At 42.8% G+C, this 23,690-nt stretch overlaps 1 protein-coding gene across 1 annotated transcript in view; it reads right to left on the bottom strand.

The window, feature by feature from the left end:
* Nucleotides 1–12,809: 12,809 nt before the first annotated feature.
* ADAD1 (adenosine deaminase domain containing 1) overlaps nt 12,810–23,690 on the bottom strand; it is a 31,873-nt gene continuing 20,992 nt past the window's right edge. The window contains exons 11-12 of the mRNA XM_077814429.1: nt 17,600–17,732; nt 12,810–14,009 (exon numbers count right to left, since the gene is read on the bottom strand). Coding sequence (XP_077670555.1) covers nt 13,896–14,009; nt 17,600–17,732 — 247 coding nt within the window. The 3' untranslated portion in view covers nt 12,810–13,895. The remainder of the gene's footprint in view (nt 14,010–17,599; nt 17,733–23,690) is intronic.

Here is a 23,690-nt window from a genome sequence, read left to right as displayed (position 1 = left end):
AGGATATTTTCAGAAGATGGTGAAACACAAGAAATTATTCCCTGTAGTGGTTTGACAGATTCTAAGTTACTGATCTTTATAGTGCAGTACACTGAATTTTAGCTGGCTGGGGCAGCATCAGGAGTGGGAAGGGAGCTGTTTGTGCTGTCCATGGTCATAGGACAGATATGTTAGATTTTAGTTCATATTTTAGTTGCTATCCCAGTTTCAGCTGTATGTGCTTTATCTTCCTAAAAAGTATACAAAATGCTTGCAAAACATCTTGAAGAATCAGTGAGTGGTGCAAAATGTATTTATGTCTGTGCATTAGTAGCATACGGCATTCTACAAGAGTATGTGGCAAGTATAAAATAAATGGATCAAAGTTCATCTCACTTATTACAAAATACAAGACCAATTCAAGATCTACAGTAAAGTACCTGGTTTCAGTTTTATCTTATCTTTCTTGTAAACCTTAAGTCTGACCTATTTAACGCAATGTTTCTGTACCATTAGTTTTGCATTATAACCATAATTCTTCCATGCAGCAACAGTACATTTAACATAAGCTTGTTATTGTGTTTGAGAATCCCAGGTATTGGTGCTCAAGAGTCAATATTCTTCACAGTAGTGACATTGCTGAAATGTTTCTAAATCCACTGTAATTAAAAATGACTCCTAATAAGAAACAAATGTAATTTAGTCCTTTTAACCTGCAAGACTGTCAATCCACTGAGGTTTTACGTGCAAATTTCAGAGCAAAAGCAACATGGCTAGCAGTACAATATTTTTCAGTACATATTTATTTTACATTCCTAATAACCTGCCACTGAAGATGACAATGCGTGTGCTGGAATTTGAGAGTGTGAGGTGCAAAGGTTCTCAAAATTTAAGAACAGTATACCAGTGCACGTTTTATAGTCATTCTTAGTGAGATTCTAGCCTGTTAACATGTATGCTACAGCAGTCAAGCATTATCCAAAAACTAAAGGTTTCAGGATAAGGAACTCAGAGGTGTAAATTCTCCTCCTGATGTGCACACACAACTTTTCATTAATGCCAATGGGAATTATGCAGGCTCAATAAGAGGAGAAAATAATACTCCCAACATAGATTAGGCCTCGATTCTACAATGAAATTTGCATGGTGACAGAAAGCTAAATATAAACAAAAAAGAAAGATTATTCCTGTGTTATAAAGTTATCACAGTGATACATGTTTAATTACTACCATTATAGAGTCATATTATATTTATTACTACTTGATTACCTTAATATCTAAGCCAAGAAAGAGCAGTTGTAGCAATCTTTTAACTATGTTACTTTTATCTAGGAATGTTCCTGGGGGGCTTGCCCCTTAAGGGCCTGGAGGCATGCCTGAGTAGAAATTAGGTAATTCCCCTTCAAGAGTTGCACAAATCCATGTCTGGGGGTAGGGGCTGGGAGATTCATGGAGACTCCAGTGAAGCATGGAGGCTGCTGGGAGCGAGTGGGCTCCAGTACATAAACTTGGAACTGTTATCAGGTCTCACCCAAGAGAGTCTACAGGCAGGAAAGGCTTGGGAGAGACCTGATAACAGGGTAAATCAATGGACTTTGTTTTGGGACTAAGTTTTATTTTAAGTTTATTTTATGTGAAAAAATCCAGACCCCAAGAAGGGCTGTTGTGAATGGACATAAAGGTTGTGTGGCAATTTATGTGAGGAACCCGTGGGGGAACTAGGGGACCGCATGAGGCCACTATGGAGTGCATTGGAGGATACCCATATTCAATTAATATTTGTACATGATTGCATTAAGTGTTTCTGTTTTCTACTTCGAGGCAATAATAATTCTGTAACTAAAGAAAAATCAGTATTGGTTCCTCTAAATAAGAGAGAGCCTTGTGTGTATGTGTGTGTGAGAGAGAGAGAGAGTGTGAGACAAGATACACATAAAAATTCCATTTTTAGTAACTGAACAATTTGAGATACTCTGAAACCTATATTTTAGACTAACAGCCGTGTTAGTCTGTATTTGCAAAAAGAAAAGGAGTACTTGTGGCACCTTAGAGACTAACCAATTTATCTGAGCATGAGCTTTCGTGAGCTACAGCTCACTTCATCGGATGCATACCGTGGAAACTGCAGCAGACTTTATATACACACAGAGATCATAAAACAATACCTCCTCCCACCCCACTGTCCTGCTGGTAATAGCTTATCTAAAGTGATCATCAAGTTGGGCCATTTCCAGCACAAATCCAGGTTTTCTCACCCTCCACCCCCCCCCCCACACAAACTCACTATCCTGCTGGTAATAGCTCATCCAAAGTGACCACTCTCCCTACAATGTGCATGATAATCAAGGTGGGCCATTTCCAGCACAAATCCAGGTTCTCTCACCCCACCCTCCCTTTTTCTTTCTTTCTTTCTTTTTTTTTTTCCCGGGGACACACACACACACACACACACACACACTCACTCTCCTGCTGGCAATAGCTCATCCAAACTGACCACTCTCCAAGTTTAAATCCAAGTTTAACCAGAACGTCTGGGGGGGAGGGGGGGAGGAAAAAACAAGGGGAAATAGGCTACCTTGCATAATGACTTAGCCACTCCCAGTCTCTATTTAAGCCTAAATTAATAGTATCCAATTTGCAAATGAATTCCAATTGAACAGTTTCTCGCTGGAGTCTGGATTTGAAGTTTTTTTGTTTTAAGATAGCGACCTTCATATCTGTGATTGCGTGACCAGAGAGATTGAAGTGTTCTCCGACTGGTTTATGAATGTTATAATTCTTGACATCTGATTTGTGTCCATTTATTCTTTTACGTAGAGACTGTCCAGTTTGACCAATGTAAATGGCAGAGGGGCATTGCTGGCACATGATGACATATATCACATTGGTGGATGTGCAGGTGAACGAGCCTCTGATAGTGTGGCTGATGTTATTAGGCCCTGTGATGGTGTCCCCTGAATAGATATGTGGGCACAGTTGGCAACGGGCTTTGTGGCAAGGATAAGTTCCTGGGTTAGTGGTTCTGTTGTGTGGTATGTGGTTGTTGGTGAGTATTTGCTTCAGGTTGCGGGGCTGTCTGTAGGCAAGGACTGGCTTGTCTCCCAGATTTGTGAGAGTGTTGGGTCATCCTTTAGGATAGGTTGTAGATCCTTGATAATGCGTTGGAGGTGTTTTAGTTGGGGGCTGAAGGTGACGGCTAGTGGAGTTCTGTTATTTTCTTTGTTAGGCCTGTCCTGTAGTAGGTGACTTCTGGGAACTCTTCTGGCTCTATCAATCTGTTTCTTCACTTCCGCAGGTGGGTATTGTAGTTGTAAGAAAGCTTGACAGAGATCTTGTAGGTGTTTGTCTCTGTCTGAGGGGTTGGAGCAAATGCGGTTGTATCGCAGAGCTTGGCTGTAGACGATGGATCGTGTGGTGTGGTCAGGGTGAAAGCTGGAGGCATATTTCTGCTCACTCAGCTTATAAATACTGACCAAATCTATGCAGTTTGCAGGATGATCCATTATAATTTTGAATTCTAAACTAAACAAAACCATCAGTCCCCCTAAATCTTTTGATGTAATGTCAAATTATACTTCTGAGACATTTTATCAAGCTATTGATTTCTAAATTCCAGATACAAAGCACAAGGAGAGGAGAGATCACATGACAAAACTGCTTTAATTAAAAATTCATTGATGTTAAATTCTTGTGTACTACAATATTTGTGTTTTATAGAAAAGATTCAGAAATAAGTCTTTTGTTTTATTTTTTTCTTTGCCCAGGCAGCATATCTGAGTGCTTTTGAGTTACACAACTATTAGTCTTAATTTAACTGTAAACATACCTTTTTAATCAGCTGAGGAGGAGGGAAAAAACTCATTGCTTATTTAGGAAGTATTATTTTTCTTTGTAGATATACTAACATTTAATATGGTTACATAAGCATTCATGAAACATGACTACATTTTTTTTTAAAAAAGTCAAAGTCGTAACAAAACTTCTGTACTAACCTCTTGGGCCAAATAAGGATTCAGAGTTCCACTGGCATATTCCACATGATATTCTTTCATGACAATGAGCCACAAAATACATCTGCCTCAACTCCTTCTGCTGTAGCAAAATTCTTGCAGCAAAATGTATGTATTTTTGCATGTTAGGTACGTACTAGTGGTCAGCACATTTCCTGTAGCCTTTCACGACACATCCCGTGGTATGTTAAGTTTGATGGTATCTTTTCCTACATGGCAAATGTAAGGCTGCATAAGAGTGCACTGTAGACAAAGATCCTCAGCTGGTGTAACTCACCGTAGTTCCACGAAAGTCAATAGTGCTACCCCAATTTATGCCACCTGCAAAAATGGCCCGATATTAAACACAAGGAGTTTCTTATTTAAATTACAGAACATTGTTTGCATTACAACTTCACTAAAATAGAAATGCATCAACTTTTACTTAATAAACCTACTCTTATCTTTGCTCAAATACAGAGGTATATGTGCATTTACCTTCCCTCCCTCCTCCACAGTACTAGTACATACGTTAAGCACTTTTCTAGCCCTAGATCCATTTCTTGAGAAGCAAACAACAAATGAACAAAAATTGCCTTTAAAAGCACTAATTACTGAATTTTACCACAACTAAGTGTCTTGAAAAGTGCTGGCTAAGAGCATTGATTGTGGTATTCTGCATGCCTGGGAGGTAAACTGCTGAAATATGGGTTATGCACCAGTTCCATAGATTCATAGCTTCAGCGCACAAGGAGGGGGACCTTGCTTCCTCAAACCTGTTGGTGCAGAATATGCAGGACACGTTGTCCATCATAACCCTGATTACTCTACCCTTGATGAGAAGAAGAATATGATGGCATGGTGGAAGGTAGAGATGGATGGTGTAGTCCAAGGGTATGACCTCTATGAGGATCCATTTCCAAGGTCGCTGAAAACTGAAGAGGAGATACCCAAAATGAAGAAGATGGGCCAATAGGCACAACTGTCACCCCAGAGGTATGGGAGGATTCGAATGCTTGACCAACCCATCAAAACTGCTGCTTGGATGAGACCTGGGTGGTTGAGAAGCATAGTTGAGTGGCTCTTTGTCTCTGGAATCTGTGCGTCTTTGTGGAGAGTTCAGAGGATCTATGAAATCCGAAAACTGAGCAGGATGTGATCTCTGGACAGCCTGACAACTAAGCCTCTCTTATTTGTAGATGTACATATATGCAGGCATCATAAGGTAGCCCTCTGCAGCATGTGCAGAGACTCATTCATGGTTTCTGAGACGAATTTATGATCGCTGAAGGGAACATCTTTCAGTGATGTGTACCTCTGTTGGAAACCCCGAGAGCTGGAGGCGTGACAGCCTGCGCATAGCCACTGCTACGGAGACTGATCTTGCAGCAGTGTCCACAGCATCTACAGATGCTTGAAGAGCTGTTCTGGCAAAATAACTGGCCCTCTGAGACGATAGACTGGAATTGCTTGTTCAATTAAAGGCACGAGCCTGTTATAATTGGTGAAGTTGTATTTAGCTATGATCACCTGATCATTAGTGATACAAAACTGCAGGGTTGCTGATGAACAGAACTTTCATCCAAAGAGATCCAGTCATTTTTGGTCCTATAAGGGGTAGACCTAGAATAATGTTGTCTATCCCACACATTTACCACATCCACCTCTGGCGACTTCGGTAGATGCTGGGAAAACAAAAACACAGAATCTTTTCTTCACAAGTGCTCTTTCACAAATGGGCATAATAGTGGCAGACGTTAGCCACCCTGTTTTAGCCTGATCTAGAAGGGCCTCACTGATCTCTAATAATACTCTGGAGGGTGTTACTGACTGCAAGATATCCAGAAGTTTGTATCATGGATCCTTGACCTCTTTAAGAGTAATCTGAAGACTGTCTGCTATCCTCCTAATGAGGTCTTGAAATTACCTGAAGTCGCCAAGTCGCGAAGATGGTGGAGGCCTGACTGCCTCATTTGGCAATGAAGAGGAGAGGGGTGTTTCATGGGTGGCCTCCTCTTCTGCGCTAGCCTCCTGCTCCTCAAATGTCTTCAGGAAGGGGGGGGGAACGACTGGTTAGGAAGGGAGAGGTTGCATAACCCTGGTCTCCGTACAAGATGGTACTGGTAGTCTTGTAATCTGTTGTCGATAGGCTGCCCAGGAGTCCCAGTATGGCCATTGTGGTCCATATGGAAGTGAAGGTGATATACAGGGTTCGTTCCACCACTTTTGGTGACCAGTATGATTCTCCCTGACTAACTGAAAAGGGATTCCTGAAGTGGTAGATTGTGGAACTGCTGACTGAAATAGAGGATTGGGAGTCTCCTTTATCTTCTTACCCATCATACTATGCGGGGGAACCAGTTGAAAAAAGTGGACAGTCTTGCAGTGATGAGGACAGTAGTGCAGAGACTGTGATCTCAGTACCGAAAGGTGCTTGATACCCATAAGAACCAGAGACTCCTATTCATTTGATACCAAAAGGTCCTTAGGGTATCGGAATTCCTGTGGTACCAAGAAGGGATCTGTTACCAATCCAGTAGCTAAGGCCACAGTTACTGAAGCAGACAGAACTGATGATGATGACTGCACTGCAGTTGAAGATGACATGGTTGTTTGTTTGGTACTGGTGGATTTGATACCCATCAGCACCAGCCCCTACATAACTCAATGGTGCCCTGTGCTCGCTCTCCTTGCTGGTAGAGAGTATCAGGGCCCTATCAGAGTCATGTCTCTTCTCCTTGGAGCTGTGGGGCTTCGTGGCAGAGTCCTTGGCCTCAATGATACCCTGGGAAACAACATACTTGGCCAGGAACCTAGTGTTTTTTTGAAGCTGGCTCCTTGGAGTGAAGGTCTTCCCAGAAGCCTCCACAATCTTCCCTTCCTTAGGGGAAGCTTGCCGCTCAGACTGGATCTGTCTGAGACAGATGTGCGAGTGCCAGTCGGGTCTCCTGACCTGGTTGTGGTTCCAGGGTGTATTTTATCACAGTCTTAGCTTCATCTTCCTGTTCTTCCTTGCCCTAGACTTGAGGGCCAAGCAGAAGTTACACTTCTGGGAAACATGGAACTGCCCCAAGCAATGGATACACTTAGAGTGACTGTCGCTTATTGGAATAGCTCACTGGCAGGAAAGGCAGCACTTGAAGTCTGGCGAGCCTGGCATTCCCTGCCAGGAAAACAAGATTCCTCGAGGGGAAAAAAGAAGAAGAAAACAAAACAATCCATCACGACCTATACAAACTAACTATAGCTATCCTACCAACTGCTAGACTAAGTATCTTAACACTAAGGAAAAAAATGGAAAGGCCAAGGCATGCTCAAGGCCCAGGCAGTTGAGAAGGAACTCAGGGAAGTTCACCCACACGCCCCTATACAGCCTGCTTAGAGCACATGTGTAGGCCAAATGTATACTTTTAGCTGAAAATCTCCACTCAAGGGCTCAAGAGACGCATGCACACCTGAGTTGGACCACTCACAGGGACTAGCAAAAACAAATACAGGGAGAACCTGAGTTACAGAGGTCATTGAAATATTTTTTCAATGGGATCCAGGGACATTTGACAGAACAGCTTAAGATGGGACACCAAATCAGTGGTAACACACTGAAAGGAATCATTTAAACTCCTTGTATACATTGCTAGCTTCTAAATTAATTTTAACTGGTCAGAAAAGAGATTTGGACATCATGGTGGAGAGCTCAATGAAAATCTCTACTCCATATGCAGTAACAATCCAAAAGTAAACAAAATGTTACAACATAAGAAATTGGATGGAAAATAATATAATTATAAAAAGCAATACTACGTGCTCTTTTGGGATATTATATTCCATTTTGGTCACATTCTCAAAACAGTATTGTAAAAATTAGGGGTTGGGTAATGGGTGACAATTTTAAGGCTATGAAAAGCTTTCTATGTGAGGAAAGACTGATAAGATTGGGACAGTTGTTTAGAGAAGATGAAGAAGAGGGGAATATATCAATATACAAAACAATGACTGGCAGAGAAAAAAAGTAAACCAGGTGCTCCTTTTTATCCTTGTAAGACAAGAAGCAGGGTGCTGTCTATAGAATAGAAAGGCAGCAAATATAAAAAAATAAAAATATGATACATGCAGCATGGTTAATGTGGAATGCTTTGCCAGTAGACGTCATTCAGGTCAACAGCTTGGTGGATTTGAGAGGATTAGACATTTAAGATAAACAATTATATTAGGTAAAATTAAAATTAGAAGTGATAAACCCTCATGCTTCAGGGAATGAGCAAAACTACGACAGGAAGAAATTCCCCTACTGGCATATTCTACAATTACCCATTTTGGGGCTTCACACATTTCCTCTGAAGCAGCTGATATGAGGCACTATTAAATACAGCATTACTGAACTATATACACATCCTTGGCCTCATGCACTGGTCCTAGAGGGAAAATTGGGTGGACTTTCAGGATGTTGTACTCTCCTGTACACAGAGACATTTGGATGTGATCTCAGAATGTCGTCTAATTTTGCATTATAACTTGAGACTGGTTCCGTGCCTCATTAAGACTTTTTGGAAGCACATTTTGTGAAAACACACTCAGGGAAAGACACTGACACCTGGTACTTGTTGCCACTGGAGACATTTTTCTGTGAAAGATCACTAATATGATTAAGTTTTGAATCTTTGCTATAGTGTAAAGTTATGTCCACAGCTATGCTTATTTTGATACTTGGTTGAGCAATGCTCTGTTCATGGTCTCAAAAAGTTGTTGATTAATTTGAGTCATTTCCAGCACTTGGCAAGTTATGAGTTGGTCTGTTTCTCTGAGCAGGACATTAATTAGAATGTTGTTCATGGATGGACATAAATGTGTATCTTGTGACCTGAGCTTGTTGCAACTACTTCCAAGGTGTTCCTTGAGACTCTGGGTGCAGAAGGTAGATCAATGGAACAGATCGTGTACAGGAACTGTAAGCTCTCTCACATAAATGCTTGTGTTATCTTTAGAGACACAAGGTAAGGAGGCCATAACTTTGGGACAACTTCTGTTTTTGAGAGAGAAGCTTTTGAGCCACGCACAACTTGTCTTCAGGTCTGGGGAAGGTACTCCAAATATCACAGCTAAATGCAAGGTGGAACAGATTGTTTAGCATAACTAGTTAGTACATACTGAAAGGGACCATTCAAGGTAAAGCGGCCCTTTAACACCTCTGGAGGCAGAAGACAAAAAGAGGGGGTTAGTGAGTTACGAATTGTTGTAATAAGCCATAAATCCAGTGTCTCTGTTCAGTCCATTCTTTAGTGTCTACAAGTTGTGAATTTAAGCTCCCATGCTTATCTTTTGAAAAAGTGTTGTGCAGGTTTCCTTTGAGGATGAGGGCTGATAGGTCAGATATAGGTGTTCACCCACAGGGTGTTTTTGTCTTATAGGACACTCTAGTAGAGAAGCACATCACATCATGGAACAGGCCACCTAAATACTGACAGAATTTGCTTCAATACAGAAATAAAACGTCCTCCAATCACCTACCATGCCACTCTGGAACTCATACAGGGTGTCATCAAAAAGCTACAACCCACTCAATATGGGCCTGATCCTGAAAGAACTCTTTCCTGAACCTATTCTTCTGGTTTTCAAACAACCCCCCAAATCTTCAAGATCATCATCATCAGAAGCAAGCTCCCACAGACCAGGGCACACCAACTCAAAGTGGTACCTGGGAGCTTAAATCCGTAACGTCTTTACATAAGAGCAGCCCCCACAAACATACTTTTCTCCTTTGCCTTCGCATTCTGATGGTACAAACCCTATTTTTATACCACTTGTTCCTTAAACATGATTTACTTTTTTTCTGAATTGGGGAGACTGTCTTTTTAGGACCCAGAGTCTCTGGAATTTGCAAGCCACACCCCTTACAGCGTTTTAAGGTGTTCTTTTCTCCTTTGGAATTCTCCTGCTCCAGCCTTCTAATGGTGGAGTGGTAGCTTCATGTGGGGGGGGAGGCGAGTCCCCAACATGCTGGTCCAACTCAGAACCCCATGACCTGGCAATGCTAGGGTTGGTGCACAGCACAGCATAGCCACACCTCGGACTCTGGGGAAGCTGAATTCTATAAATACTGCACTGCTTATATGTAGCTTGCTGATTTGCAGTGCTTCTCTGATACCCTAGCGGAGGCAGAGGGAGCCTGCTAGAGAGATACAGTACCACAGAGTTAAAGTCTCAGTGTTGTGGGGATTCCTCAGCAAGAGAGAGAGAGGAAGGAGCTTAAGCTGAAATGAAGCGTCTACTTTTTATTAATTTTCATGAAGTGACGTTCTAAACAAAGTGGTGGAGAGAAACTGAACTTGTCAAGGTTCCTCCCCCACTCTGAACTCTAGGGTACAGATGTGGGGACCTGCATGAAAACCTCCTAACCTTACTTTCAGCAGCTTAGGTTAAAACTTCCCCAAGGTACAAATTAATTTTATCCTTTGTCCCTGGATCTCCACTGCCACCACCAAACTCTAACTGGGTTTTCTGGGAAACATAGTTTGGACATGCCTTTCCCCCCCAAAATCCTCCCAACCCTTGCACCCCACTTCCTGGGAAAGGTGTTTGGTAAAAATCCTCACCAATTTGCATAGGTGACCACAGACCCAAACCCTTGGATCTGAGAACAATGAAAAAGCATTCAGTTTTCTTACAAGAAGACTTTTAATAGAAGTAAAGATATCCCCTCTGTAAAATCAGGATGGTAGATACCTTACAGGGTAATTAGATTCAAAACATAGAGAATCCCTCTAGGCAAAACCTTAAGTTACAAAAAAAGACACACAGACAGAAATAGTCATTCTATTCAGCACAGTTCCTTTCTCAGCCATTTAAAGAAATCATAATCTAACACATACCTAGCTAGATTACTTACCAAAAGTTCTAAGACTCTATTCCTGTTCTATCCCCGGCAAAAGCAGCATACCGACAGACCCAGACCCAGACCCTTTGTTTCTCTCCCTCCTCCCAGCTTTTGAAAGTATCTTGTCTCCTCATTGGTCATTTTGGTCAGGTACCAGCGAGGTTACTTTTAGCTTCTTAACCCTTTACAGGTGAGAGGATTTTTCCTCTGGCCAGGAAGGATTTTAAAGGGGTTTACCCTTCCCTTTATATTTATGACAGTGGTGGAGAGAAACTGAACTGTCAAGTTACTCTGCTGCCAGAGGCAAAATATCTGGTGACCTGAGGGGAAGGGTATTGCTTGGTCTTAAAGTGCCCATCAACAACACTGGAGAGCTTCCAAGTTCCAAAAGTGAGAAGCATTACCCCTTACATCAAAAGGGAAGCTGTGTATTAGGAAAAAAAAAAGAAAATATCAGGGAAATGAAAAAATTTTTTTTATGACACATCAGGGAAATGAAAAAAATGAAAAATAAAATTAATGAGAAGTGCTGGTAGAGTAGTACCACTTTCAACAATTCAGTAAGGACCGGAAGTGTTAATTCATTGACATTTCACTTCCGAGAAAAAGCTTTTATTTAAAACCATCTTCCCTACATCAAGAAAATAAAAAACCCACATCTGATAGAACTCTTGGTTTTATTGAAGGCCCTACTGTTCATTTTACTCAACCACATACAAGCAGTTATTGATATAAACACACACAAAAATAGAAAACAGGCTTTTGTTTTAGTATACCCCTCCTCCTTCAACAAGCTCCAACCCACTTTACAGCACTGCGCTCGGAGTACAAAATGAAACTGACTATACATAAGTCCAGCTTTCAGCATCTTGAGTGAAACACAAAAAGTCAAACAGCAAAATTAAACTGATTGTTATTTTTTAAAGTATAGTAATATTCTATAAAAACATAAAACAAGAGTAGGTATTTAACTAACACCCTTTTAAATTTTCTTTCTTGAAAATAAATCAGTATTACTACTGTAACTTAAGGAAAATACACCCATTTTGGCCAACAGTTTTGCAGCTGATGCTTTATACCTAGGGAATGAATCTGCTTAATAGACTTATAATGGAGCCCAGCATTTTTCACCCTTTTGTCACTATTTTGACTATACCCCACAATGGTACCAGTGACCTAAAGTCACTGACATCTGTTAGTAGCCTACAGAAATGAGTTGGAGGAATCACGCTAATTACTAGTAGAGAGGCCTATGTCAGAATACCGCAATACCATTTGCTACCTTGAAATTTCTAACGAGGCCAATGATAGAAAGACAATAAAAATACTGTAACTGTTTCTGAATCTACAAAGTTTGAGCTAATGTGATTCTAAAATATGCCCAGTCTTATCTCTATGGGTTTCCATTTAACAAGCTCTTTAATAAATGAGGGAAATGTTTACTGCTGGTCTGGAACAGAACACCCAGTAACTGTCAAGACATTGTTGATATGAAAGATGATGATGATGATATAATATGAAGAATTGAAAGAATTAGTGCGAGAGGGAAGGAATACTTAAAGACAGTAACAGCTTAAATGAGACTTTGGTGTAAAAACAAATGTGATTTATGTACACCGGATTCACAGCAGTTTTACTATTTTGATCTGCTTTCAGAAGACAACATAACACATGGCCTGGGACCTCTGTGGCTTTTTTGAGGGAAGAAGGACAGATTTTGATCTGTTTGGGACACACTGATCAGAAAGAGAAAAACAGCTGCTGAGTCGATTATAAAATTTTGCAGCTACTTAGTGTGGCACAACATTTTTATAAGACAAGATAGCTTGCATTGCCGTACTGCTTAAAACAACCATGGGGCTACGTAATGGAGCTACTCTAACATTAACCTGCATACATGAAAGCTGTAGGGATCTCCTCTGTTCTGATAATTTGTCAATAAAATGTTAGAACAGGACACAACTCTTTAACCCATTAAATTATCTCATTCACTCACACGTACTTCACCAAGAAACTGAACACTGACTCTGAAGAAAGCTAATTCAGAACTTTTAAACACATTTTGGGTACAGGAAAAAGACCGAAGAGGGTTGAAATCCCAGTCCTCAAAGGATTCAGCCAAGCTATTGAAGCCCATTGTGGGCTTCAGAGAGCTAAATGAGAGGAAAGTACCAGGCCTATTTCCCATGTCAGGAGCAAAGCTCATCATCAATGCAATATAGGGAAACTTTCACCGTTACTTATGCAACACTTACAGTGGCTAGAGACTTCATTGTCCAACGCTATCAATCGTGCACTTTTCCACTATTACTAAACTCACTGAAAGTTAGGAAGCTAAAATGCTCAACATTGACAAACACCAAAAAGTATCATTTCTGAGAAGTAAAAGTTTGATATTAACAATACTGAAGTTTTACCTCTAAATATTCAGTAAGTTTTATTATCCTCCTGCACTGACTTGTATAATACAGTGTTCCATTGGCTAATCCTAAATTAAGGCATTCCAAAGAAGATTGGTTTAAATTAACTCAAAAAAAAAAAAAAAATGCACAGAGCCAGTATTAACAACCATCACTTTTCACTGAATTAGTGAGATTGATTTCGGAGATCAAAACTTGTTTCACTCTTACAACTAAATAATAAAGAACATTAATAGCATCCTCTGAAGAAAGCCAAATTTCACAGAAATTTCACTGCAGAAACATCTGTGAGAAGCAGGAAAGTCAATGTATAATCTGTGATATTGCAAACTTGACAGAAAAAAAATCAGGGTCTTTAGAGACCACCACTAAAGAATACAGATAAGACTCTTTAATAGCTGCTTTGTGAGATTATCTTAGACAATCACTGGTATCTTGAGTAAGACTTATTTGTTACAAGAGGTAGTCTACTATTTGTGTTTAAATTGACAATAAAAGTCTTTGAGCCATTCACTTGTTATTCCTGTAAATGGCATTGATTTGAAAGATTAAGACTAACAATATCCAAATATTTTACTCGCAAAATTAACTTTTTTATTTAAATAGGTCATAAAAACCAATATATCATCTTCGTAGTTACATGGTGAACTGTTCAATATGTGGAGACTTCACAATCCATGATCCGTAGCCATGATGCTGAAAGTAGCTTTTCAGCAAACGTTTAGCTTCCTGGTAGGGTGCTGACTTAATCTAAAGAGAAACAAAAGTTAAAAAATTGTTACAGATGGCCACAAGATTTGCCCTTTTTAATATATTGTGCCTCTAGGATATTCCATAGCAAAACATGATTTTGAAACATGCCTGAGATGCCACTGTTCATTGAATGCGAAACAAGAAGTGCAGCAGATCGGGCAAAAGGAAAAACAGGATTTGACTGATAAGAAATGATATGCTTTTATGTACTGGAAAAGGAAAATTGTTTTTTTGGTAAAATTAATCTCATGTTTTTCAACATCAGTTTAACTACTCATTCTCTACGCCATGCTAGTATTTAGCTATGTATTGCATGAATCTAAAACCAGGTAAATTTACAATGGTAGCTTTGAAACCATTGAAAAGGTTTAGCAGGATATCTAATTTAACAATTCGTATAGAAATAAAGCGTAGCCAATGCTGACAAAAGTCATCATAATATCTGTTAAAAAAGCAAATTCTATGTGCAGCTTCATGGAAAAAAGAGAAAATATGTATCTTGTCTCAGGAAAAAAATAGGAAGGGTTAAGGTACAAAAATGGTCGAATGCCTGGGAGGGCGTAAACCTAGCCATCTGAAATGAGACTAGATATTCTGCTTCTCAGCACGTCTATGAACGAGCAAGCTTTCCCCAGCAACTTTACAGGAGGATAGGAATTTAATCTCAGTATGCTCCTCATTACGAGTAGTCTGTTTATTGCATGGGGGAGGGGGAGGGGAGAAGAGGAGAGTTACCATAGCATCACAGTTCCAAGATAATACAGCTAGTAAGAACAGCATTCTTTCTTCAATTAGTGCTCCCTCAGTGTTCTCAGCCCAAAAACATAAGATCACACTCAGTCCCAAATTCTGATGTTGAATTATCACCTTCTCCCCCACTTCTGTTGATATCCCTTTCCCACCAGTGTATTCCCTGGGAGAACAGTGCCTATACTTACGCAAAGTAAGCATCTCTCTAATGCTAAGAGTGGAACAAAAGCCTGCAGAACTTTCCAATGTCAATATCAAGCTAGCCATTGTGAGGAAATGGTTGGCAGCCATTTGTGGATGGAGATCAAATGTGAAAGTTTCAACCCAACAAAAGATACTTCTCAATTTGTAAACTTAAGGAACAGTTTTGTATGGACTTTCTAACATTAACTTTACAACAACTATCAAGGTTAAGTCCTGCAGAATTTCAGTATAACTAATAGTTCATGGATTTCTGTTATGGGGTGTATTGGGCCCTCTGAGGCCCCTAACTGGAAGCCTCGTGATCCTACCACACCCAGCCCCAGAAAAGAAGCAAAATGAATCATAGAATATCAGGGTTAGAAGGGACCTCAGGAGGTCATCTAGTCCAACCCCCTGCTCAAAGCAGGACCAATCCCTAACCAAATCATCCCAGCCAGGGCTTTGTCAAGCCTGACATTAAAAACCTCTAAGGAAGAAGATTCCACCTCCTCCCTAGGTAACGCATTCCAGTGCTTCACCACCCTCCTAGTGAAAAAGTTTTTCCTAATAGTCAACCTAAATCTCCCCCACTGCAACTTGAGACCATTACTCCTTGTTCTGTCATCTGCTACCACTGAGAACAGTCTAGATCCATCCTCTTTGGAACTTCCTTTCAGGTAGTTGAAAGCAGCTGTCAAATCCGCCCTCATTCTTCTCTTTCGCAGACTAAATAATCCCAGTTCCCTCAGCCTCTCCTCATAAGTCATGTGCTCCAGCCCCCTAATCATTTTTGTTGCCCTCCACTGAACTCTCTCCAATTTTTCCATATCCTTCTTGTAGTGTGGGGCCCAAAACTGGACACAGTACTCCAGATGAGGCCACGCCAATGCCGAATAGAGGGGAATGATCATGTCCCTCGATCTGCTGGCAATGCTCCTACTTATACAGCCCAAAATGCTGTTAGCCTTCCTGGCAACAAGGGCACACTGTTGACTCTCATCCAGCTTCTTGTTCACTGTAACCCCTAGGTCTTTTTCTGCAGAACTGCTGCCTATCTGCTCGGTCCCTAGTTTGTAGCAGTGCATCGGATTCTTCCGTCCTAAGTGCAGGACTCTGCACTTGTCCTTTTTGAACCCTCATCAGATTTCTTTTGGCCCAATCCGCTAATTTGCCTAGGGCACTCTGTATCCTATCCCTACCCTCCTGCGTATCTACCACTCCTCCCAGTTTAGGGTCATCTGCAAACTTGCTAAGGGTGCAATCCACGCCATCCTCCAGATCATTAATGAAGATATTGAACAAAGCTGGCCCCAGGACCAATCCTTGGGGCACTCCGCTTGATATTGGCTGCTAGCTAGACATGGAGCCATTGATCACTACCCGTTGAGCCCGATGATCTAGGCAGCTTTCTACCCACCTTATAGTCCATACATCCAATCCATACTTCTTTAACTTGCTGGCAAGAATACTGTGGGAGACCATATCAAAAGCTTTGCTAAAGTCAAGGAATAACATCCACTGCTTTCCCCTCATCCACAGAGCCAGTTATCTCCTCGTAGAAGATAATTAGGTTAGACAGGCAATTAGGTTAGTCAATAAAGGTGGATCCTGCAGCCCTGTCTAGAAAGACTGCAGGGAAGCAGCCAAATCAGAAAATAGCAGGCTTAGTTAAAAGGTGCTGCAGGGCCTGAGCAGATCAGTTCCTGGCTGGGACCAGAAGAGAAGACAGAAAGATTCTCCGGGCAAGGAGGCCTGGGGGAGACCCTGCGCATACAGGGAACAAGACAAATAGAACCCAAGGACTGTATCTTAAGGTAATGGGTGAATGTGATGGGACTGAGTGGGAAGCAGCCAAGGAACAGCAGCAGCAACCAAGTAAAGGAAGCAGTACATGGCTGCTGTCTATAGGGTTCCTGGGTAGGGATCCAGAGTAATTAGCAGGTCCAGTTCCCCCCACCAGCCACTGGAGCCGTGTCCAGGTAAGAGATAAGACTCTGGATTAGAAAACCCAAGAAAGGGGCTGGGAATTATAAACAGGCCTATGGATGGGGCTGAAGACCATGAGGGGGGGCAACCATTCGTTGAACCTTTGCTACCCCGAAAGGGGACTCAAGTCAAGAAGTGACTTGCGTTGGTTGAGAGCTGGGAAACCACAGAAAGGCTAAAGACAAAATGTCTCGATAACAAGGCAGGGACAGATAAAGCTAGCCCAGAAGGGGTGAGATCTGAGCCCAGAGACAGGACTGCAGGTAACGACAAGGGCACAGTGACTGGCCCTGTTGGACCTTTATTACCCCAGAAGGGATTCCTTCATGCATGTTGACTGTGTGTGACTTGACTGGAGGGCTGGGCCACTGAAGACCCATCTGACGAGGTTAACAGCTGGCACGGGGCACCAGGAGCAGAGAGTGAGTGTGCAGGTTTGCACACAACTGATAGGAGACACTTACGAGAGGTGAGTGGCCCCCGTCACAACTTCACTTGCAAATAACCAATTTGCAAGCCTTTGAGACAAAGGTCATTACTGCTGCAAGAAATGCTCAACCATTCACATAACATCTCCAGCATACTAGAAATCTTTCCTTGTCACCTATCTGCACCTTGAAAGTGACCACTAAAATGTCATTTACTGTTTTTTCTTTAACTAGTCTTACCTTTGCTTCATGATATGTACTAGCTTCAAGCAAATCACTTCTTTTCGCTTCCTTAGAGACCAGTTTGAAACGATTTAACATTGCAGCCTTGCAAAGACGGCTTGCCATTGAAGTGCCACTTTTGAATGGCGAACTAGAATTGAGGGGGGGAAAAAAGCAATGAGTCAAATTAAGAAATCTGTTATTCAATTCAGTTTCTATTTGCTCCAGCTACCACATTTGAAATAAAGATTATCTGTTTCAAATTATGTAGGTGATATGTTCTCCACTTAGAGCAGAAATAAACAATGGAATCAAAAAGTATAAACCTCCATAATTACAGCTACTGGAAGGTTGGCCAAATCTTTTCAATCCTGTAATCTACCAGATCAGAGATACTACTGGTTTTAGTCAAACTATTGCGTATACTCAATCTCTTCAAGGTTGTATTGCTGACGGGAGATAAAGGGGAGAAAAGAGTGTCTTAATTTCAATAAAGGAGGACTACCTAATTTCATATTTTGGTGCTTCACTGACAATCTTGCTTCTTAAACTGCGCCCAATTGTAGGAAGGATGCGGTTAGCGTAGACTAATAGATTCTAAAGCAAGAAGGGACCACTATGATCATCTAATCTAGTCTTAACTCCAGTATAACATAGGCTATAGGACTTCCGTGAATTAATTCATGTTTGAACTAGACTAGAGTATATCTTTTAGAACAACATCCACACAACGTAAACATTTCAGTGATGGAGAATCGACCACAACCCTTGGTAAGTTGTCCCAATGATTAACTACCCTTCATGTTATAAATCGTGTCCTGTTTCCAGTTTCAATTAGCATAGCTTCAACTTCCAGCCACTGGATCTTGTTATACCTTTTATACTGAAGAGTCCATCATCAAATTTTTGTTCCCAAGCAGGTTTGCACACAACTGATACTTTAATCAAAGCACCCCTTAACATTTTTTTCTTAGAACTAAACACACTGAGCTCCTGGAGTCTATTGCTGTAAAGATGTTTTCTAATCCTTTAACCATTCTCATGGCTCTTCTCTGAACCCTCTCCAGTTTATCAACATCCTTCTTTAATTATTGATGCCAGAAGCAGCAGTTCCTCACCTTGTGCAGTAACCGCAGTTCTTCGAAATGTGTGTCTCTATGGATGTTCCACTTCAGGTGCACATAAGAAGGGCCTACCGGGTCAGACCAAAGGTCCATCTAGGCCAGTACCCTGTCTTCCGACAGTGGCCAGTGCCAGGTGCCCCAGAGGGAATGAACAGAACAGGTAATCAAGTGATCCAGCTTATTCCCATCACTTATTCCCAGCTTCTCATGTGCCTCTCAAGCTTTTGATTGGAGATTTTCCATTAGCAGTGTCTGTTCAGCCTGCGCTCTTTTCTAATCCTCCTTGTGCTGCATTCAGAGGCTACATAGGGGTGCGCAGGTGAACTGTCTTCAGTTCCTTCTCCAACTGAACATCCCACAGAGAACAGTTTGATGCAGAGGGGAAGGAGGGCTGGTAGCGGAGCCCCCACAGAGAGACACATCACGAAGAACAACAATTATCACAGAAGATGAATAACCTCTTCTTCTTCTTGAGTAGCATCCCTATGAGTGCTCCACTTCAGGTTTCACCCAAACAGTAGCCCCACAGGGAGTAGGGAACTTAAAAATTGAATGTAGAACTGAGGACAGTACTGCATTACCAAGTGCCACATCGGGCAGCATGGATCAAGGTGTAATGTTTAGAAAATGTATGTACAGAAGCTCATGTAGTAGCCCTACATAATATCAGATACTGGCGCATTCCCGAGTAATGCTATAGATGTTGCTTACGATCTGGTAGAATGTACTGTCACCCTTTGGTGGGAGGGGAAGAAAGAGAGGAACACTGGCTGCATCATAACAAGTGATAATACACCCAGAGATCAACCTTCACAGTGTCTGAGCGGATATCGTGTACCCCTTGGATCTATGCTCCACTCCCTGCCCGGCTCCAGCCCTGGGCTTGCCTGCACTCACCCCCAGCTCTGGCAGCCCAGGCTCGCCAGCTTGCAGCACTCTCACAGCACCCACCCCCTGACCATGGAGACCACAGTAGATGTGTACATCGCCCACCCATAAGGCCAGCCCCATGCAGACAACTCCTTATAGTGGGCCAAGGGCTTCCTGAATTGTCCTGACCAGACCCAATAAAGTTATGAATATGTCTGAGGGAAGGTAGGTCCTGGATGTCAATGAATCCAAGTATACCCCTATGAGCTATTTTCTGAACAGGCGTAAAAGTGATTTTTTTTGTATTCAGCTGGAGCCCCAATTCCTAGACAAGAGCAAAGGCTGTCTGAGTTGAAGAGAACAGTGCTTTGTAGGAATAGCCTTTAAGTAGCCACTCTTTGAGGCATGGGAAAACTAGGGTCACATCTCATCACAGGTAAACCACCACTATTGCCAGAAACTTTGAGAACACCCTTGGGGCTGAAGAAAGGCCGTAGGGAAATACTGTATTGGAAACAAGCCTGGTATACAGTGAAGTGTAGGTATTTTCTCTCTGACAGGTGTGTCGTTATATAGAAATAGGTCAAGGGCTGAAAACCAATTACCCTCCTCCAGTGAAGGAGCTATAGCTGCCAGAGTCACCATCCTGAACCTCTAAGACAGTGGCTCTCAAACTTTTGTATTGGTGACCCCTTTCACACAGCAAACCTATGAGTGCGACCACCCCCACCCTTATAAATTAAAAATACTTTTCTTTCTTTTTTTTTTTTTTTTAATATTTAACACTATTATAAATGCTGGAAGTGAAGTGGGGTTTGGGGTGAAGGCTGACAGCTCGCGACCCTGCACGTAATAACCTTGCAACCCCCTAAGGGGTCATGACCCCCAGTTTGAGAACCCCTGCTTTAAGACTTAAACTTGTTTAGAAGTCTTAGTCCCAACATCAATCTCCACCCTCCATTTTTCTTTAGCACAAATAAATATTTTGAGTAAAAATCTTTGCCCTTGTGAAGAGGTGGTACCAGCTGCATTGATCATAACTGAAGGAAAGAGTCCACTTCTTGTCTCAATAAAAGCTTGTGAGAAGGGGTCCTGAAGAGGGACAAGAAGGGAAATGGAAGGAAAGTAGGTATATAAAATGGAAAGTGTAGCCCAATGTTATGACCTCTATGTCCTGCTTGTTTGCTGGGCAGGAATGACCTGCTTGATGCTCAGGAATGTGACGCAGGAGGGGTGCAGAGTGCGGTATGGGGCTCAGGGCAAGGGGCTGGTGTGCAGGAAGGGTGCAGGGTGTGGCAGGGGGCTCAGGGCAGGGAGTTGGGTGCAGGAGGGGTTCGGGGTGTGGGCTCTGGCCCAGCACTGCTTACCTTGAGCGGCTCTGGGGTGGCACCAGGGCTAAGGCAGGCTCCCAGCCTGCCCTGGCCCTATGCCACTCCTGGAAGCGGCCAGCATCACATCTCTGCAGCCCCTGGGAAAGGCTGGGGGGTGGGGGGGCAGAGGGCTCCGTGCACTGCCCTCACCTGTGGGTACCTACCCCAAAGCTCCCATTAGCCACAGCTTCCCATTCCCAGCCAATGGGAGCTGCAGGAGGCAGTGCCTGCAGGCGAGGGCAGCGCATGGAGCCCTCTACATCCCCCCCGCACCCGCTAGGGGCTGCGAGGATGTGGTGCTGGCCACTTCCGGGAGCAGCGCAGGCAGGAAGCCTGCCTTAGCCCCGCGGTGCCACAGGGGTGGCGATCACGTAGGCCAGATCCAAAGCCCTTACAGGCCGGATCTGGCCCACGGGCCGTAGTTTGCCCACCCCATCATAGATAAATGGAGAAAGAAGAAGGTTGCCACTGGTTCAAATGGAAGTCTCATGGAAGTCTTTGATCTGGGGGCAGAGATTTCCCCAAACCCTTAATAAACCTAGGACAACGCCAGCTGAGCAAATATGAAGAACCTTTGTACTGGGGGATGAAAAACTGATACCGCAGCCAAATGGACCTCAGCTGAGCTAACAGCCTAATTATTTTATAACTACAGGTAATTCAGGAAGAGAGAATAGCACAGATTCAGGCACAAGTTGTAGGCGACACCACCAATGGAAGAAACTCACTTACAGAAATGGCAGAGAAATACGGGTTAACTCCCTTATAGTGTTGAGTAGCACCTGTTGCACTTCCACAGAACAGGAGGATTCTAACACGGTGAACCATCAATGAACCATATCCTGAGGCAGAGAACCTCGAGGTTGGAGCAAAGCGCACAACCCCCATCCTGGGAGAGGAGAGAAGGGATGGTCATAAGCTTGAACGACGGTTTGGTGCAAACCTGAAGCAGGTAAAGTTCCCAAGCCTGTTTCAGCCAGGTCAGTATTATAAGAATAGCTCTGGCTTTGCCCTTCATGATCTTGTTCATCACCCTTCGTGGTGGTGGAAGGAACCCATATAGCAAACTCTTTTTCCAAGACAGAAGAAAGAGTGGTGCCCCAGACCCCATCTTGAGCAGAATAAAGGATGGTTCTTGTTCCTGGAGATGGTGAAGAGATCCACTTCTGGCAGACTCCATCTTTGTACTATGTATGTACTATGGAGAATGTACTATGGAGAATTTGAGAGTCTAGCTCCCATTAATAGTCCTGGCAGAAGCATCTGCTGAGAATAATCCGAACACATGGGAGGTAGGACCACGGAAATTTGGATCTGATGAGCTACACACCAGTTCCACAACTTCACCACACTTCATTTTGCTCGTCCCTGCTTGTTGACACAGAACATGCAGGGAACGTTATCCATCAGGACCCTGATTTATTTACCCTGATGAAGGGCAGGAAATGAGAGTAGGCATTCCTGACTGCTCTGAGTTCCAACAGATTGTTGTGGAAACTGGCTTCTTGAGGTGGTGTCCATCTGCCATGAGGGCACTGAAGTGAGCTCCCCATCCCAAGAGTGATGCATCTGATGTCACAGTTACTGATGGGACTGGGTGAGAGAAAGGAATACCTGCACAGACGTTGAGTGGATCTTTCCCCCAGGCCAGGGAGTTCTTTATTTGGAGAGAAATCATCTCATGCCTGCCCAAAGTGCCTCTGGCTAGCAAACAGCTTGTTTTGAGCCAATCCGAGAAGCAGCAGAGGCGTACCTGTTCATGATTGGTCACAAAAGTACAAACTACCGGAGGCTCCAGTTGCAGTTTTATCAGGTTTGAGAACCAAGGTCTCCTCGGTCCATGAGCTACCAGTATTACCATCGTCCGTTCTCATTTTATTTTCTGGACCACCTTCCTCAGTAACGAAGAGTGGAAACTTGTAAAATAGGCCTTGTGGCAATACGGCATCTACTCCCATGGTTCTGTGGTCTGCCTCCTTTATGAAGTAATTTTGTCTCTTTGCATTTGTGTGATTTGTGAAGGGATCAGATGAAGAGACGCTGAACAATGAGACTGAAAACCTCCTGAATAAGGCAACACTTGGAGTTGCTGTCTCTGTCTTCCTTTTGGTTCAGGTCCCCTTTTACGTGGAAAGGAGGAACTGTTCTGCCTACTTCATTATTTTCATTGCTTTCATATGTAGTATCAGACTCTTAGTCCACTCTTGGTTTATGTGTGTGTGTTCATAGTCATATTGTCTGATTGAACTAGCATGTGGTTGCTCCCTAAGGTGGGCTGGAATCTTTGCAGAGCTAGCTTGACCACTCTCAGACCTACGAGGCTGTGAGGCTTTATGCTGTGAGGCTTTTCCTCCCTGCTCAAGAGGCCCTGGATGTTTGGGTCTCCAAGTGAGCTCTCCAGCCCTCCATGCTTACATTGGTTGCAAAGGTCTGGAAAGCAGATGGGAACAGCTTTACAGACATTATCATAGGCTGATCACAACTGTAAGGAGTTGAACACCTCTGTCGGAACCAGTGTTCCCACCTATGTGCGGAATAATTTTGTTATGTGCACCAATATGGAGGTGAAGTGACACACATCACCTTCATATCAGTGTACATAACAAAATTCATGCGGTGTGGGTGGGGCTGAGAAGTTCGGCGTATGGGAGGGGGCTCAGGGCTGGGCAGAGGGTTGCGGTGCAGGGGTGTGAGGACTCCAGCTGGGAGTGCGGGCTCTGGGGTGGGGCCGGGGATGAGGGGTTT

Source organism: Eretmochelys imbricata, chromosome 4 (genome assembly GCF_965152235.1).
Source record: "Eretmochelys imbricata isolate rEreImb1 chromosome 4, rEreImb1.hap1, whole genome shotgun sequence".
Taxonomy (NCBI): Eukaryota; Metazoa; Chordata; order Testudines; family Cheloniidae; genus Eretmochelys; species Eretmochelys imbricata.
This window is presented reverse-complemented; position numbering and strand designations above follow the sequence as displayed.